Source organism: Hyposmocoma kahamanoa, unplaced genomic scaffold, assembly GCF_003589595.1.
Source record: "Hyposmocoma kahamanoa isolate Upper Pololo Valley unplaced genomic scaffold, ASM358959v1 92, whole genome shotgun sequence".
Lineage (NCBI taxonomy): Eukaryota > Metazoa > Arthropoda > Insecta > Lepidoptera > Cosmopterigidae > Hyposmocoma > Hyposmocoma kahamanoa.
Genome location: NW_020654748.1, coordinates 10,624,076 through 10,640,656, shown reverse-complemented (window position 1 = coordinate 10,640,656; position 16,581 = coordinate 10,624,076). Strand labels below are relative to the sequence as shown.

Below are 16,581 nucleotides of genomic sequence, written 5' to 3'. Positions count from 1 at the left end.
GTTATTGTCGACCGAGACAACCCGGGCGGGCAGATTGGGTTTTAATCCACTGCCCATCTCTGCACCTTACGACAGATCCGCGGTATTGTTATTAACCGATTTTTAGGTTTCTGTTGTTCAATCGCAACTGGCGTTAAGAAGGTGGGTTCCTATTATATAACTACGTGCACTAGCATGCAAAACTCAAATTAGCTACAGGTGTCAGATACGCAGAATTATCCAATACTAGTTACGTGTGAGAATTGCACTATCCCCGACGTTATGTTTTATGACTATGCTCGGTTTTAGTTTCGTGCCTTTTCCGCGTAGACGGTGGCGCCATTTGTGTATGGATCGTTTCAGTGACGCGACGTAGCACAAAGACGAAAGTTCGAAAGACGCTCACGATTACCAAACACCGCTAATCGTGGCGTTTTGTTGCGTTTGTTGTATCTGTGTCTGGTTGAAAGAAAAATACCGTGAAAACTTTTGAATTTTGGTTCGTGAGTTTGCCATAAAGCATACCAAAACGATTTTTTATCTCGCAATCGAAGTTTTCGTCTTATCGTATCGATGCCATACATTATACTATCAATCGAAGTGACAAGTAAAATTTTGACCTCAAGACTAAAAGCCAATATACACGCTCGGACTAATAGACACACTCACTAAACCTCGGATGGCTAACCACCTCGGGAATACAATGTGTTGATATGCATTCTCACCATATTTACAGAGGTCATTCTATATCCGAAACTGAACCCAAATCACTAAAAAAATAAATATTAAGAAAATCCTAAATTCTTATTTTTTGTTTAATTACGGTAAACAAGTTTGATCCAAAGGTCATTCATTGGCTTGCACTACACGTGTCACAGGTACCGACAACCATTTGAACAGAAAATATGCATTTTAGATCTATTTGGTGGCAGGGTACGAGTAGAGACGGGGGAATATCGTATCGAGCGCGTGATTGGTAGATCATCAGTCGACATCGCGCAAACGTTCTAGTTTCTCACGAAATGCAACATGGTTTGTGTGTGATGTACAAACAAGAGTTAGTACAAAAAAAAACGCTACCATGTGTATTAAACTTGTGCCTGATCGGTCCTTAGCGGGTGCGATCCTAGTTAGTTCAATCAGTCAACTGAATTAGGTCGGTCTTCTTCATTTTGTTCATCTAGCTCGTTAGTTAGTTAGCTCGTCTTGTCCTTGCTCGGACATTGAATTAACGCTCCAAACTAGTAATTTTATTCACGTGAACTACTACGAACTTCTAGTATTATGAGGTTAATTCTAGACTGTACCATATATTTAAAAATACAATTTGTATGGAATAGGTACTATTTGATTTTACTTTATATTTTACAAGTTTAAAGACTGTCAATCTAACTAAAAATCCTTTTTTTACAAAAAAAGAATTTTAGCTGGAATGGTGTGTTTAAAACTCAATATTTAGGTACGTACAACTATTTCATATACTCGTACACGTAGGTTGATATTATACATACAGATACCTACCAAAAAAATATTCCTTTTTTGCAAGCTTGTATATATACATAATGTAGATACGTATTAGAGACTTAGAACGAGCTGGGAACGTTCAATGCATCCCACTCGAACTTGTACTAAAAATGTGAAAGATCGCTATTTGTCCCGCTCGCACCTTTCCTATTGTATAAGACAGGTGAACTATCAACGCACACAGATCCTAGTTCGTACTTAACTAAAAAGAACGAAGAACTATTAAAACCGTGCAAGACGAACGAGTTCATGTCCGTCAATGTAGGAAATATATTCCTAATAGTTCGTAGTTCATGAACTATAGAAGCCTAATATGTATTACCATCAAGTGGGTTCTTATGGTATGATCTGAAACGTTTAGTTTACGCAGATTACGAGTGTCGAAGAATTGCGCGCAAAAATCGTCTCTGGTTTCTTTCTGCTTTTTCTGTTGTAAAGAATGTCCTAATTGAAACGAAACCTCATATCTGTGGCTGGCTCCGGTACGGAGCCGGCCACCAGCTGTGGAGTTAGATACTTCTAGCATTACTTTCATGTAACCTAAAGTTGGTAAGTACCAAATCTAAGTTACAAAAAAATATTTTTTGAGTCAACTTTTCTAAGTACTTAATGTAAATAATTAGTAAATTATAACAATACTAGTACATACATAAACATGATTTAAAAAAATAGGTAAATAAGCGATGGAGAAAGATTACGTATCGCTCGGTGAAGCCAGTGGCGGGGTCACTGTCCTCTGCGGTGAACACACTTGGGGGACAATTTTACAAAACTTTACTAGATACATTTTAAATTCGTATTGAATTGATCATTGATATTCAATTTTTTTGTGAAATTATTCCACTACTGAATATTGAACAGAATATTTATTTAATATTTTTAGATGATTTAGCATTATTTCTATTATTAATTTCTTAAATATGGCGAGAATGCAAATCAACACCGTGTATATTGGCTAATTTTTATATTTCGGTAAAATAGTACGTTGTGTATTATGGGCGGTAAATAAGAAATTACTAACGAGTCTATTAGAATTCTTCAATGACTCGAGATTTGAATTTTTTTTATGGCCCATGCTACACACAACGTTTTTCATCAGATTTGCGAGGAAATAAATATGATGATAATTTAATTCTTGTACGAATAAATATCGCTTCACGACAATTACAGATTTTGCAAACGGATCTTTTGTTTTTTCTTTTAATTTAGATGGCCAACTGTTCTTCCATAGATAATAACAATTCACACTAAAATGTTGTGAACGCCAAAAACGAAAAGATATAAAATAAATTATTTCAAAATACTAAGAATGCAGCAGAATTTGAATTTATTAATTTAGCAAATGTTGAATTTCTTTTCTATCCTTCAAGCCTAAACGAAATAATCCAGATTTTTCGAGCATTAAACTTTTTGCTAATGTAATGAAAAAGCCCGTGAGCGTAATTCACATTACAGCCGACTTTGCCTGCACTGTTTACGAGCAAGTGTGATGAAAATTGGTGCCAATATCTCGAAAGTTACTAAAATACAAATGCGTTAGTTATAACAAGGAGGGCAGATTTTGCAAACAGAAGGCGGTAACGAGTTCACCCGCTCTAAGTGTTTTTTTAACAACGTATGTAATTGTGACCAATATGGTGCACCGCATACTGAAGGTTCCGTTCCGGCCGCTTCGGATCGGTCAATGTATGGAATTCAATGCAAAGAAGGAGGAAACGCATGACTGCCGTTTGCGGAATCACTTAAGAGGAATCAAAATTATAAATTACTATGTTAAGTGTAAAATTACCTTTATTGTATGATCAGACAATAAACCACATTGGTATTCCTTGTATTTGGTAATCAGCTCGGGTCAAATATGCTATGTATTGCATTCACTCTCGTAAATTGGAATGTTAAATTAATCTATAGCCAAGCTGGAGACAAATGTTTTGTTGGAAAAATCGTTATACCCAGGACTCGAACAAAATGTTGAAAAAACTTTTGCTGAGAAAAAAAAATTATCTCTAAATTATTTTATGATTAATTGTTACTGATACGTCGTCAAACTGAAAATGGACTGAATTAATTGTTAATAATCAACCAACATTGAATTACGCTATACTAATTTAATTCATAAATATTCCTAAATCTTTTTAGTTTTTACACAAGATTTTTATTGAACCCAGAACTTTCAGTAGGGGAGAACTAATGAACCATGTCCAACATCAATTTACATCACAAATTTTTATACACAGAATTTGAAGAGAATCTTGAATTTATCACTCTATTAATATTTCGGGGCATTGTCTTTTCGGCGTCGTCTCATCTTCGACTGGATCTTTCCGCTTAAGTGCTTTCGTCTCGGTGTCTACTGATGTTTCTTTCCCGTCAGTCTTTTGTTTTGTGTCCTGTAATCTAGCTTCGTCATTTATATAATGTGTTTTGTCCTCGCCGTCGGCGTTCTTATCTCCAGGCCCGTCAACATCATCAGTTGTACTGCACACTTCATCGACCGGTTTGTCAAGAAATTCGATCTCACTAGTGGCAGCTTCTAGCCTTTCAGCTGCCTTCTGGGAGGTAGTATTCTGCGTACAAGTGCTTGGTGGCTTACTTACTGCAATTCGCTGAGTGAGCGCTCTGTGTAACTGCACTATATCACCTGGGACTCCCTGAAATGAAAAACAATTGCTCAATATTTCTTCCTAATTACATTCACAATTATAATTATATAATATCGGTCCTGCAGGTCGGTTCAGAACCTTACGATAACTCTGTTGTCGACCGATTCGATTAGATATCGTACCATTTCTTTTCATTTTTATTCACAATAACCGAACAATTCGGTTAAGATATGGAAGAGTTCTGAATCGGGGTTCTGATCGTGGTTGGTTCAACAGGTGTCCATTGCCATCCAGGGAAGTAATGCTGCCAGTATAATGGGAATTTTTGAGCCATGCACGTCGAGGACGAGATTTTTTTTACGTTGATGAAAAATTTTTTATGACATCTCATAAATTCATTTCTGACTTTTATCTTCGGATTCATACAGTATCTATTGACGAAGTCTAGTGCTAATCTTGAAGTTATCTGTTTTTCTTAAATAATAATTACAAATCTATGATCCAAGTTTTCAATGATTTAATCTTACACAGTACCAACCTTTTGACTACCACTGACAAAAACTGTTTTGTTTCCTAGTTGCCAAGTGTAGTAACGTGACATGTTATGAATTTTAACCTTATATTAATTCAATTCTCCTAAGTTAAAGAAAAACATAACTGAACATAAAATGCAACTATGAATCCATACTTAACAAGAATATACAAATAACACATGGTTTCATTGACGCTTTGAAGCGTCAAAAAGCTAAGCACGAATTTCTACTTGGCGTTGCGCTGTAAACTAATTGCTCGGGCTCACCTAAAAAAAACCATAATAGTAACAAAAGTTATGCATTATTGATACAAAGATCCAACAAACACAAAGAAAAATTCTGGACTCAAACCAGCGACTATTTCGCCAAACCGGAGCTTTGCTTTCTTTATGTTTGTATATATTATACACACAACAAACAGTACAACAAAGTAGTGAAGTATTTTCCGACAAAAAAAGGATATAGCAAAAGTTATGCACCTACCATAATAAGAAAAAGTTTGATCTGCTGTTGGGCGTCAGCAGCCGTTATACGCAGGGATTTCGTTCCAGCGCGTTGCACAACCATATCGGGCCATAGCTTAGTATTGAGCACGACACGCAACGACCCGGCGACGCGTGCTACCAACCGCGCCGCGCCGCCGCTGCCGGGTTCAGCGTCGTTAAGTCGAAGTACACCGCGCCCTCGCTCCCGCCAACTACCAGTCTCCCACGCGAAGAGTCGACATGATATCTAGATATTCAACACAAAAGATGAATTACACAGGATAGCAAAATAATCTCGGTGTTTTTATTCAATAATACACACGTCGATGTATGGAACATTGATGAAGCGCGATAAACACTCTCCAAAATATGTAGGTACACAATTTTAATAACAATTGAATTGAGGTTAACAAAATGGAGCCACTGATAAAAATGAACAAACACAATTTTTAGTAACAGCAACACAAGTCTACTTAAGTTACAGTATATTCTGATTATTATTATTAAACCTTTTTAGCTGAGGTCTACATTTTACATTACATTTTTAATATTTACTGACGCCTGTAAGTAATTCAGATCTTTCCATTACACAATGCAAAGAGTTCAGCACTAATTGCAGCATTTGTAATTCTTGTTTCGGGTTCACGTCATTATATTGTTAACACATTCTCACTATCTAGATAAATTCTATGTGTTACATCAAATTAATATAAACTTTTATTTCATAGGTAAATAAATTACTCTTGAAATTGTCACATTAATTAAACTGTACTACTCATTCATAAAGCAGGATTCACCTGAGAAGAATATGTAAGAACTCTAGGGGTTATTCTTTGTAAATAAACATTTGTACACATTTATCATTTATAATATTCATTCCAAATATGATCAAGACGACCTACAAAAGCTAAATGGGTCACTACTGGATTTTTATCATCAAAGTATGCAAAAGCTCTTTACACCTTTAGTGTAAAATTTTTGTTTCACTATGGTTTTAAACCTCGAAAATCGCAAATTTTTTAAACATTAATGTCAACAAAAGTTCAAATTGAATCTTAGCCATGTTGAGGAAATTTTCGCTGTGTCAAATTTTGAATATGTAGAAGTACTGTACCTGTAAAACATTGATCTCCCCCTCTTCACCAGTGATATTGTAGTTGGTGGTCGGAGGGGGAGGTCGTGCGTGGGACCGTTCATATTCAGCCGCGGCCGCCGCAAGGCCCTCGCCGCTGCTACTACTTTGAGCCTCGCTTGGGCCAGGCTCTTCCTAAAACGAAAACCATTATTGGTTAAGAGGGTGCAATAGTGCCCTGACAGTTTTAATAAAACTGATAAAACAACAGCAATCTCAAGCTAATAAAAATGTTGAAAACAGGAAGAATGCATTCAGTTACATGCTGAAACAAATCTAATCAACATACAATGAGAGGAATGCATAGTACCAACAAGAGCATAACTCTTGAATCTAAATGAGAAAAAGAAAGAAATGTCTTACCTGGTTACTATCTTTTACAGACGCAGCAGCACTAGTGAACAACAATTCAGTGGTTCCATTAGTAGAACTATGATCAAGAGGTGCAGCTTCTCCATTGTTCATGTTTTGCTGCATAACAACTCTCTCACTCAAATTCTGTCCAAAGACAAACCCTGATGAAGAGTTACTTGTTGCAGGTTGAGCAGTGGCAGGAGCTGGAGCCGTTGTTCTTGGTGTCACATTAGCAGACCCTAGTGGAACAAACTTTGGAGCCTCGGCATCTTCTTTATCATTCAGCCTGTCATCAGCTGGAGTTTCTGTTTCATCCTCATCAACTTTCTCGTCTTTCTCTTCAGTAACTTTGAGGAATGGATTAGTGCCAGGTTTCAGTTGGGATGGGCGCAATACTGAGCCTGAAATAATATATCATAGTTATAGAATTGTAGTTTCACTATATCTGTTAGACATGTGTAAGTAATGTGAGTAATATTACAAAGGTGATATCACGCGACAGGGTACTGTTATATCACGCATCACTTCGGAAAAATATGCATTACTCATAACATTACCCATTACATAGACCATGTCGGGGTGCTCTGGGAGTTTCCCAAAATGAACTAAATATAGTAAATATCTATATTAATAGCGCCACCCAGCAAATTTTCGACGTACTACTTGATCGGACATTGCTAACCGTGCCGTAGGGTTACGTAGCGCTGCTGCCAGGTGTCGCTACTAACACCCATTACGCGAAACAGTACTCGGCGTGATGCAATACTGTGATGCTATGATGCAATGTAATGCTAACATCACGCGTGATGTTCTCATTACGCGTGATGTTAGCATTACGCGTGATGTTAGCATTACGCGTGATGTTAGCATCACGGAGTGATGTTAGCATTACACATTACCCGCGTGATGCATCGCTCGGAAACAGTACGCGCGTGATGCATTACCCGAAACATTACCCGCGTGATATTACCTGAAACAGTACACGTGATGCTTATATTACGCGTGATGCTTAGAACATCACGGAGTGATGTTTGTTTAATACTATTATGCGAAATGCAATGTAAATGCATCTAATTTGGAATATTGCAGTAGAACGATGTTTGTATTAATACCCCAATTATTTCATAATTTACTAAATGGTGTAAAAGGATGGAACCGTAGACAATTTAAAATGAAATTGCATAATTTGTTAATCAGTGCTTGTGCTTGGTTAAATATATTTCGATCTTTCTTGGTAATCTAGAAGGAGATGGATACGCTTTCATACAATCAATCCAAGATGTAAAAACATGAAGGTAGTATCAGTTAATTGCGTAGGTATTGATGTACCATCACTGAAAATTCTGCGAATTGAACTGAAAGCAGAGCTATAAGAGATTTAGTAAAAGTGAGGTTATGTAACAACTTATAATTAACGTCTGATTTTTGGAGTGCATTTGTTATTTTACAACTTACTAGATGGTGTAAACGAATTAACAGTAGACATTTAAAATGAAATTGCATAACTTGTTAATCATTGCTTGATTACGTGGCAATTTATAATGTAAAATTTAACCAGGGTGAGTGTGGGTTGCCAGACGGTTCGTAATATTTCGTAATTTTTGTTTGATTCTCTCTAGTAATATGTAAGTAGATCTTGTTTATAATGCAAGTTTATGTTCTAGAAATGCGTTTTAAAACAACCTATAAAACGCATTTCTAGAACATAAACTTGCATTATAAACAAGATCTACTTACATATTACTAGAGAGAATCAAACAAAAATTACGAAATATTACGAACCGTCTGGCAACCCACACTCACCCTGGTTAAATTTTACATTATAAATTGCCACGTAATCAAGCAATGATTAACAAGTTATGCAATTTCATTTTAAATGTCTACTGTTAATTCGTTTACACCATCTAGTAAGTTGTAAAATAACAAATGCACTCCAAAAATCAGACGTTAATTATAAGTTGTTACATAACCTCACTTTTACTAAATCTCTTATAGCTCTGCTTTCAGTTCAATTCGCAGAATTTTCAGTGATGGTACATCAATACCTACGCAATTAACTGATACTACCTTCATGTTTTTACATCTTGGATTGATTGTATGAAAGCGTATCCATCTCCTTCTAGATTACCAAGAAAGATCGAAATATATTTAACCAAGCACAAGCACTGATTAACAAATTATGCAATTTCATTTTAAATTGTCTACGGTTCCATCCTTTTACACCATTTAGTAAATTATGAAATAATTGGGGTATTAATACAAACATCGTTCTACTGCAATATTCCAAATTAGATGCATTTACATTGCATTTCGCATAATAGTATTAAACAAACATCACTCCGTGATGTTCTAAGCATCACGCGTAATATAAGCATCACGTGTACTGTTTCAGGTAATATCACGCGGGTAATGTTTCGGGTAATGCATCACGCGCGTACTGTTTCCGAGCGATGCATCACGCGGGTAATGTGTAATGCTAACATCACTCCGTGATGCTAACATCACGCGTAATGCTAACATCACGCGTAATGCTAACATCACGCGTAATGAGAACATCACGCGTGATGTTAGCATTACATTGCATCATAGCATCACAGTATTGCATCACGCCGAGTACTGTTTCGCGTAATGGGTGTTAGTAGCGACACCTGGCAGCAGCGCTACGTAACCCTACGGCACGGTTAGCAATGTCCGATCAAGTAGTACGTCGAAAATTTGCTGGGTGGCGCTATTAATATAGATATTTACTATATTTAGTTCATTTTGGGAAACTCCCAGAGCACCCCGACATGGTCTATGTAATGGGTAATGTTATGAGTAATGCATATTTTTCCGAAGTGATGCGTGATATAACAGTACCCTGTCGCGTGATATCACCTTTGTAATATTACTCACATTACTTACACATGTCTAACAGATATAGTGAAACTACAATTCTATAACTATGATATATTATTTCAGGCTCAGTATTGCGCCCATCCCAACTGAAACCTGGCACTAATCCATTCCTCAAAGTTACTGAAGAGAAAGACGAGAAAGTTGATGAGGATGAAACAGAAACTCCAGCTGATGACAGGCTGAATGATAAAGAAGATGCCGAGGCTCCAAAGTTTGTTCCACTAGGGTCTGCTAATGTGACACCAAGAACAACGGCTCCAGCTCCTGCCACTGCTCAACCTGCAACAAGTAACTCTTCATCAGGGTTTGTCTTTGGACAGAATTTGAGTGAGAGAGTTGTTATGCAGCAAAACATGAACAATGGAGAAGCTGCACCTCTTGATCATAGTTCTACTAATGGAACCACTGAATTGTTGTTCACTAGTGCTGCTGCGTCTGTAAAAGATAGTAACCAGGTAAGACATTTCTTTCTTTTTCTCATTTAGATTCAAGAGTTATGCTCTTGTTGGTACTATGCATTCCTCTCATTGTATGTTGATTAGATTTGTTTCAGCATGTAACTGAATGCATTCTTCCTGTTTTCAACATTTTTATTAGCTTGAGATTGCTGTTGTTTTATCAGTTTTATTAAAACTGTCAGGGCACTATTGCACCCTCTTAACCAATAATGGTTTTCGTTTTAGGAAGAGCCTGGCCCAAGCGAGGCTCAAAGTAGTAGCAGCGGCGAGGGCCTTGCGGCGGCCGCGGCTGAATATGAACGGTCCCACGCACGACCTCCCCCTCCGACCACCAACTACAATATCACTGGTGAAGAGGGGGAGATCAATGTTTTACAGGTACAGTACTTCTACATATTCAAAATTTGACACAGCGAAAATTTCCTCAACATGGCTAAGATTCAATTTGAACTTTTGTTGACATTAATGTTTAAAAAATTTGCGATTTTCGAGGTTTAAAACCATAGTGAAACAAAAATTTTACACTAAAGGTGTAAAGAGCTTTTGCATACTTTGATGATAAAAATCCAGTAGTGACCCATTTAGCTTTTGTAGGTCGTCTTGATCATATTTGGAATGAATATTATAAATGATAAATGTGTACAAATGTTTATTTACAAAGAATAACCCCTAGAGTTCTTACATATTCTTCTCAGGTGAATCCTGCTTTATGAATGAGTAGTACAGTTTAATTAATGTGACAATTTCAAGAGTAATTTATTTACCTATGAAATAAAAGTTTATATTAATTTGATGTAACACATAGAATTTATCTAGATAGTGAGAATGTGTTAACAATATAATGACGTGAACCCGAAACAAGAATTACAAATGCTGCAATTAGTGCTGAACTCTTTGCATTGTGTAATGGAAAGATCTGAATTACTTACAGGCGTCAGTAAATATTAAAAATGTAATGTAAAATGTAGACCTCAGCTAAAAAGGTTTAATAATAATAATCAGAATATACTGTAACTTAAGTAGACTTGTGTTGCTGTTACTAAAAATTGTGTTTGTTCATTTTTATCAGTGGCTCCATTTTGTTAACCTCAATTCAATTGTTATTAAAATTGTGTACCTACATATTTTGGAGAGTGTTTATCGCGCTTCATCAATGTTCCATACATCGACGTGTGTATTATTGAATAAAAACACCGAGATTATTTTGCTATCCTGTGTAATTCATCTTTTGTGTTGAATATCTAGATATCATGTCGACTCTTCGCGTGGGAGACTGGTAGTTGGCGGGAGCGAGGGCGCGGTGTACTTCGACTTAACGACGCTGAACCCGGCAGCGGCGGCGCGGCGCGGTTGGTAGCACGCGTCGCCGGGTCGTTGCGTGTCGTGCTCAATACTAAGCTATGGCCCGATATGGTTGTGCAACGCGCTGGAACGAAATCCCTGCGTATAACGGCTGCTGACGCCCAACAGCAGATCAAACTTTTTCTTATTATGGTAGGTGCATAACTTTTGCTATATCCTTTTTTTGTCGGAAAATACTTCACTACTTTGTTGTACTGTTTGTTGTGTGTATAATATATACAAACATAAAGAAAGCAAAGCTCCGGTTTGGCGAAATAGTCGCTGGTTTGAGTCCAGAATTTTTCTTTGTGTTTGTTGGATCTTTGTATCAATAATGCATAACTTTTGTTACTATTATGGTTTTTTTTAGGTGAGCCCGAGCAATTAGTTTACAGCGCAACGCCAAGTAGAAATTCGTGCTTAGCTTTTTGACGCTTCAAAGCGTCAATGAAACCATGTGTTATTTGTATATTCTTGTTAAGTATGGATTCATAGTTGCATTTTATGTTCAGTTATGTTTTTCTTTAACTTAGGAGAATTGAATTAATATAAGGTTAAAATTCATAACATGTCACGTTACTACACTTGGCAACTAGGAAACAAAACAGTTTTTGTCAGTGGTAGTCAAAAGGTTGGTACTGTGTAAGATTAAATCATTGAAAACTTGGATCATAGATTTGTAATTATTATTTAAGAAAAACAGATAACTTCAAGATTAGCACTAGACTTCGTCAATAGATACTGTATGAATCCGAAGATAAAAGTCAGAAATGAATTTATGAGATGTCATAAAAAATTTTTCATCAACGTAAAAAAAATCTCGTCCTCGACGTGCATGGCTCAAAAATTCCCATTATACTGGCAGCATTACTTCCCTGGATGGCAATGGACACCTGTTGAACCAACCACGATCAGAACCCCGATTCAGAACTCTTCCATATCTTAACCGAATTGTTCGGTTATTGTGAATAAAAATGAAAAGAAATGGTACGATATCTAATCGAATCGGTCGACAACAGAGTTATCGTAAGGTTCTGAACCGACCTGCAGGACCGATATTATATAATTATAATTGTGAATGTAATTAGGAAGAAATATTGAGCAATTGTTTTTCATTTCAGGGAGTCCCAGGTGATATAGTGCAGTTACACAGAGCGCTCACTCAGCGAATTGCAGTAAGTAAGCCACCAAGCACTTGTACGCAGAATACTACCTCCCAGAAGGCAGCTGAAAGGCTAGAAGCTGCCACTAGTGAGATCGAATTTCTTGACAAACCGGTCGATGAAGTGTGCAGTACAACTGATGATGTTGACGGGCCTGGAGATAAGAACGCCGACGGCGAGGACAAAACACATTATATAAATGACGAAGCTAGATTACAGGACACAAAACAAAAGACTGACGGGAAAGAAACATCAGTAGACACCGAGACGAAAGCACTTAAGCGGAAAGATCCAGTCGAAGATGAGACGACGCCGAAAAGACAATGCCCCGAAATATTAATAGAGTGATAAATTCAAGATTCTCTTCAAATTCTGTGTATAAAAATTTGTGATGTAAATTGATGTTGGACATGGTTCATTAGTTCTCCCCTACTGAAAGTTCTGGGTTCAATAAAAATCTTGTGTAAAAACTAAAAAGATTTAGGAATATTTATGAATTAAATTAGTATAGCGTAATTCAATGTTGGTTGATTATTAACAATTAATTCAGTCCATTTTCAGTTTGACGACGTATCAGTAACAATTAATCATAAAATAATTTAGAGATAATTTTTTTTTCTCAGCAAAAGTTTTTTCAACATTTTGTTCGAGTCCTGGGTATAACGATTTTTCCAACAAAACATTTGTCTCCAGCTTGGCTATAGATTAATTTAACATTCCAATTTACGAGAGTGAATGCAATACATAGCATATTTGACCCGAGCTGATTACCAAATACAAGGAATACCAATGTGGTTTATTGTCTGATCATACAATAAAGGTAATTTTACACTTAACATAGTAATTTATAATTTTGATTCCTCTTAAGTGATTCCGCAAACGGCAGTCATGCGTTTCCTCCTTCTTTGCATTGAATTCCATACATTGACCGATCCGAAGCGGCCGGAACGGAACCTTCAGTATGCGGTGCACCATATTGGTCACAATTACATACGTTGTTAAAAAAACACTTAGAGCGGGTGAACTCGTTACCGCCTTCTGTTTGCAAAATCTGCCCTCCTTGTTATAACTAACGCATTTGTATTTTAGTAACTTTCGAGATATTGGCACCAATTTTCATCACACTTGCTCGTAAACAGTGCAGGCAAAGTCGGCTGTAATGTGAATTACGCTCACGGGCTTTTTCATTACATTAGCAAAAAGTTTAATGCTCGAAAAATCTGGATTATTTCGTTTAGGCTTGAAGGATAGAAAAGAAATTCAACATTTGCTAAATTAATAAATTCAAATTCTGCTGCATTCTTAGTATTTTGAAATAATTTATTTTATATCTTTTCGTTTTTGGCGTTCACAACATTTTAGTGTGAATTGTTATTATCTATGGAAGAACAGTTGGCCATCTAAATTAAAAGAAAAAACAAAAGATCCGTTTGCAAAATCTGTAATTGTCGTGAAGCGATATTTATTCGTACAAGAATTAAATTATCATCATATTTATTTCCTCGCAAATCTGATGAAAAACGCTGTGTGTAGCATGGGCCATAAAAAAAATTCAAATCTCGAGTCATTTAAGAATTCTAATAGACTCGTTAGTAATTTCTTATTTACCGCCCATAATACACAACGTACTATTTTACCGAAATATAAAAATTAGCCAATATACACGGTGTTGATTTGCATTCTCGCCATATTTAAGAAATTAATAATAGAAATAATGCTAAATCATCTAAAAATATTAAATAAATATTCTGTTCAATATTCAGTAGTGGAATAATTTCACAAAAAAATTGAATATCAATGATCAATTCAATACGAATTTAAAATGTATCTAGTAAAGTTTTGTAAAATTGTCCCCCAAGTGTGTTCACCGCAGAGGACAGTGACCCCGCCACTGGCTTCACCGAGCGATACGTAATCTTTCTCCATCGCTTATTTACCTATTTTTTTAAATCATGTTTATGTATGTACTAGTATTGTTATAATTTACTAATTATTTACATTAAGTACTTAGAAAAGTTGACTCAAAAAATATTTTTTTGTAACTTAGATTTGGTACTTACCAACTTTAGGTTACATGAAAGTAATGCTAGAAGTATCTAACTCCACAGCTGGTGGCCGGCTCCGTACCGGAGCCAGCCACAGATATGAGGTTTCGTTTCAATTAGGACATTCTTTACAACAGAAAAAGCAGAAAGAAACCAGAGACGATTTTTGCGCGCAATTCTTCGACACTCGTAATCTGCGTAAACTAAACGTTTCAGATCATACCATAAGAACCCACTTGATGGTAATACATATTAGGCTTCTATAGTTCATGAACTACGAACTATTAGGAATATATTTCCTACATTGACGGACATGAACTCGTTCGTCTTGCACGGTTTTAATAGTTCTTCGTTCTTTTTAGTTAAGTACGAACTAGGATCTGTGTGCGTTGATAGTTCACCTGTCTTATACAATAGGAAAGGTGCGAGCGGGACAAATAGCGATCTTTCACATTTTTAGTACAAGTTCGAGTGGGATGCATTGAACGTTCCCAGCTCGTTCTAAGTCTCTAATACGTATCTACATTATGTATATATACAAGCTTGCAAAAAAGGAATATTTTTTTGGTAGGTATCTGTATGTATAATATCAACCTACGTGTACGAGTATATGAAATAGTTGTACGTACCTAAATATTGAGTTTTAAACACACCATTCCAGCTAAAATTCTTTTTTTGTAAAAAAAGGATTTTTAGTTAGATTGACAGTCTTTAAACTTGTAAAATATAAAGTAAAATCAAATAGTACCTATTCCATACAAATTGTATTTTTAAATATATGGTACAGTCTAGAATTAACCTCATAATACTAGAAGTTCGTAGTAGTTCACGTGAATAAAATTACTAGTTTGGAGCGTTAATTCAATGTCCGAGCAAGGACAAGACGAGCTAACTAACTAACGAGCTAGATGAACAAAATGAAGAAGACCGACCTAATTCAGTTGACTGATTGAACTAACTAGGATCGCACCCGCTAAGGACCGATCAGGCACAAGTTTAATACACATGGTAGCGTTTTTTTTGTACTAACTCTTGTTTGTACATCACACACAAACCATGTTGCATTTCGTGAGAAACTAGAACGTTTGCGCGATGTCGACTGATGATCTACCAATCACGCGCTCGATACGATATTCCCCCGTCTCTACTCGTACCCTGCCACCAAATAGATCTAAAATGCATATTTTCTGTTCAAATGGTTGTCGGTACCTGTGACACGTGTAGTGCAAGCCAATGAATGACCTTTGGATCAAACTTGTTTACCGTAATTAAACAAAAAATAAGAATTTAGGATTTTCTTAATATTTATTTTTTTAGTGATTTGGGTTCAGTTTCGGATATAGAATGACCTCTGTAAATATGGTGAGAATGCATATCAACACATTGTATTCCCGAGGTGGTTAGCCATCCGAGGTTTAGTGAGTGTGTCTATTAGTCCGAGCGTGTATATTGGCTTTTAGTCTTGAGGTCAAAATTTTACTTGTCACTTCGATTGATAGTATAATGTATGGCATCGATACGATAAGACGAAAACTTCGATTGCGAGATAAAAAATCGTTTTGGTATGCTTTATGGCAAACTCACGAACCAAAATTCAAAAGTTTTCACGGTATTTTTCTTTCAACCAGACACAGATACAACAAACGCAACAAAACGCCACGATTAGCGGTGTTTGGTAATCGTGAGCGTCTTTCGAACTTTCGTCTTTGTGCTACGTCGCGTCACTGAAACGATCCATACACAAATGGCGCCACCGTCTACGCGGAAAAGGCACGAAACTAAAACCGAGCATAGTCATAAAACATAACGTCGGGGATAGTGCAATTCTCACACGTAACTAGTATTGGATAATTCTGCGTATCTGACACATGTAGCTAATTTGAGTTTTGCATGCTAGTGCACGTAGTTATATAATAGGAACCCACCTTCTTAACGCCAGTTGCGATTGAACAACAGAAACCTAAAAATCGGTTAATAACAATACCGCGGATCTGTCGTAAGGTGCAGAGATGGGCAGTGGATTAAAACCCAATCTGCCCGCCCGGGTTGTCTCGGTCGACAATAAC

At 36.6% G+C, this 16,581-nt stretch overlaps 2 protein-coding genes across 2 annotated transcripts; one reads left to right on the top strand and one right to left on the bottom strand.

Annotated features, from left to right (window-relative positions):
• Positions 1-3,009: 3,009 nt before the first annotated feature.
• LOC113236687 (ran-binding protein 3-like) lies at positions 3,010-7,015 on the bottom strand (the record flags this gene model as incomplete). The annotated part of the gene is made up of 4 exons (XM_026472847.1): positions 3,010-4,154; positions 5,123-5,371; positions 6,239-6,391; positions 6,620-7,015. Coding segments are annotated over 4 exons (1,188 nt in total), but the record flags the coding sequence as incomplete, so codon positions are not given.
• Positions 7,016-9,567: 2,552 nt separating this feature from the next.
• Positions 9,568-13,572, top strand: LOC113236686 (ran-binding protein 3-like; the record flags this gene model as incomplete). The annotated part of the gene is made up of 4 exons (XM_026472846.1): positions 9,568-9,963; positions 10,192-10,344; positions 11,212-11,460; positions 12,429-13,572. Coding segments are annotated over 4 exons (1,188 nt in total), but the record flags the coding sequence as incomplete, so codon positions are not given.
• Between the last annotated feature and the right edge of the window lie 3,009 nt (positions 13,573-16,581).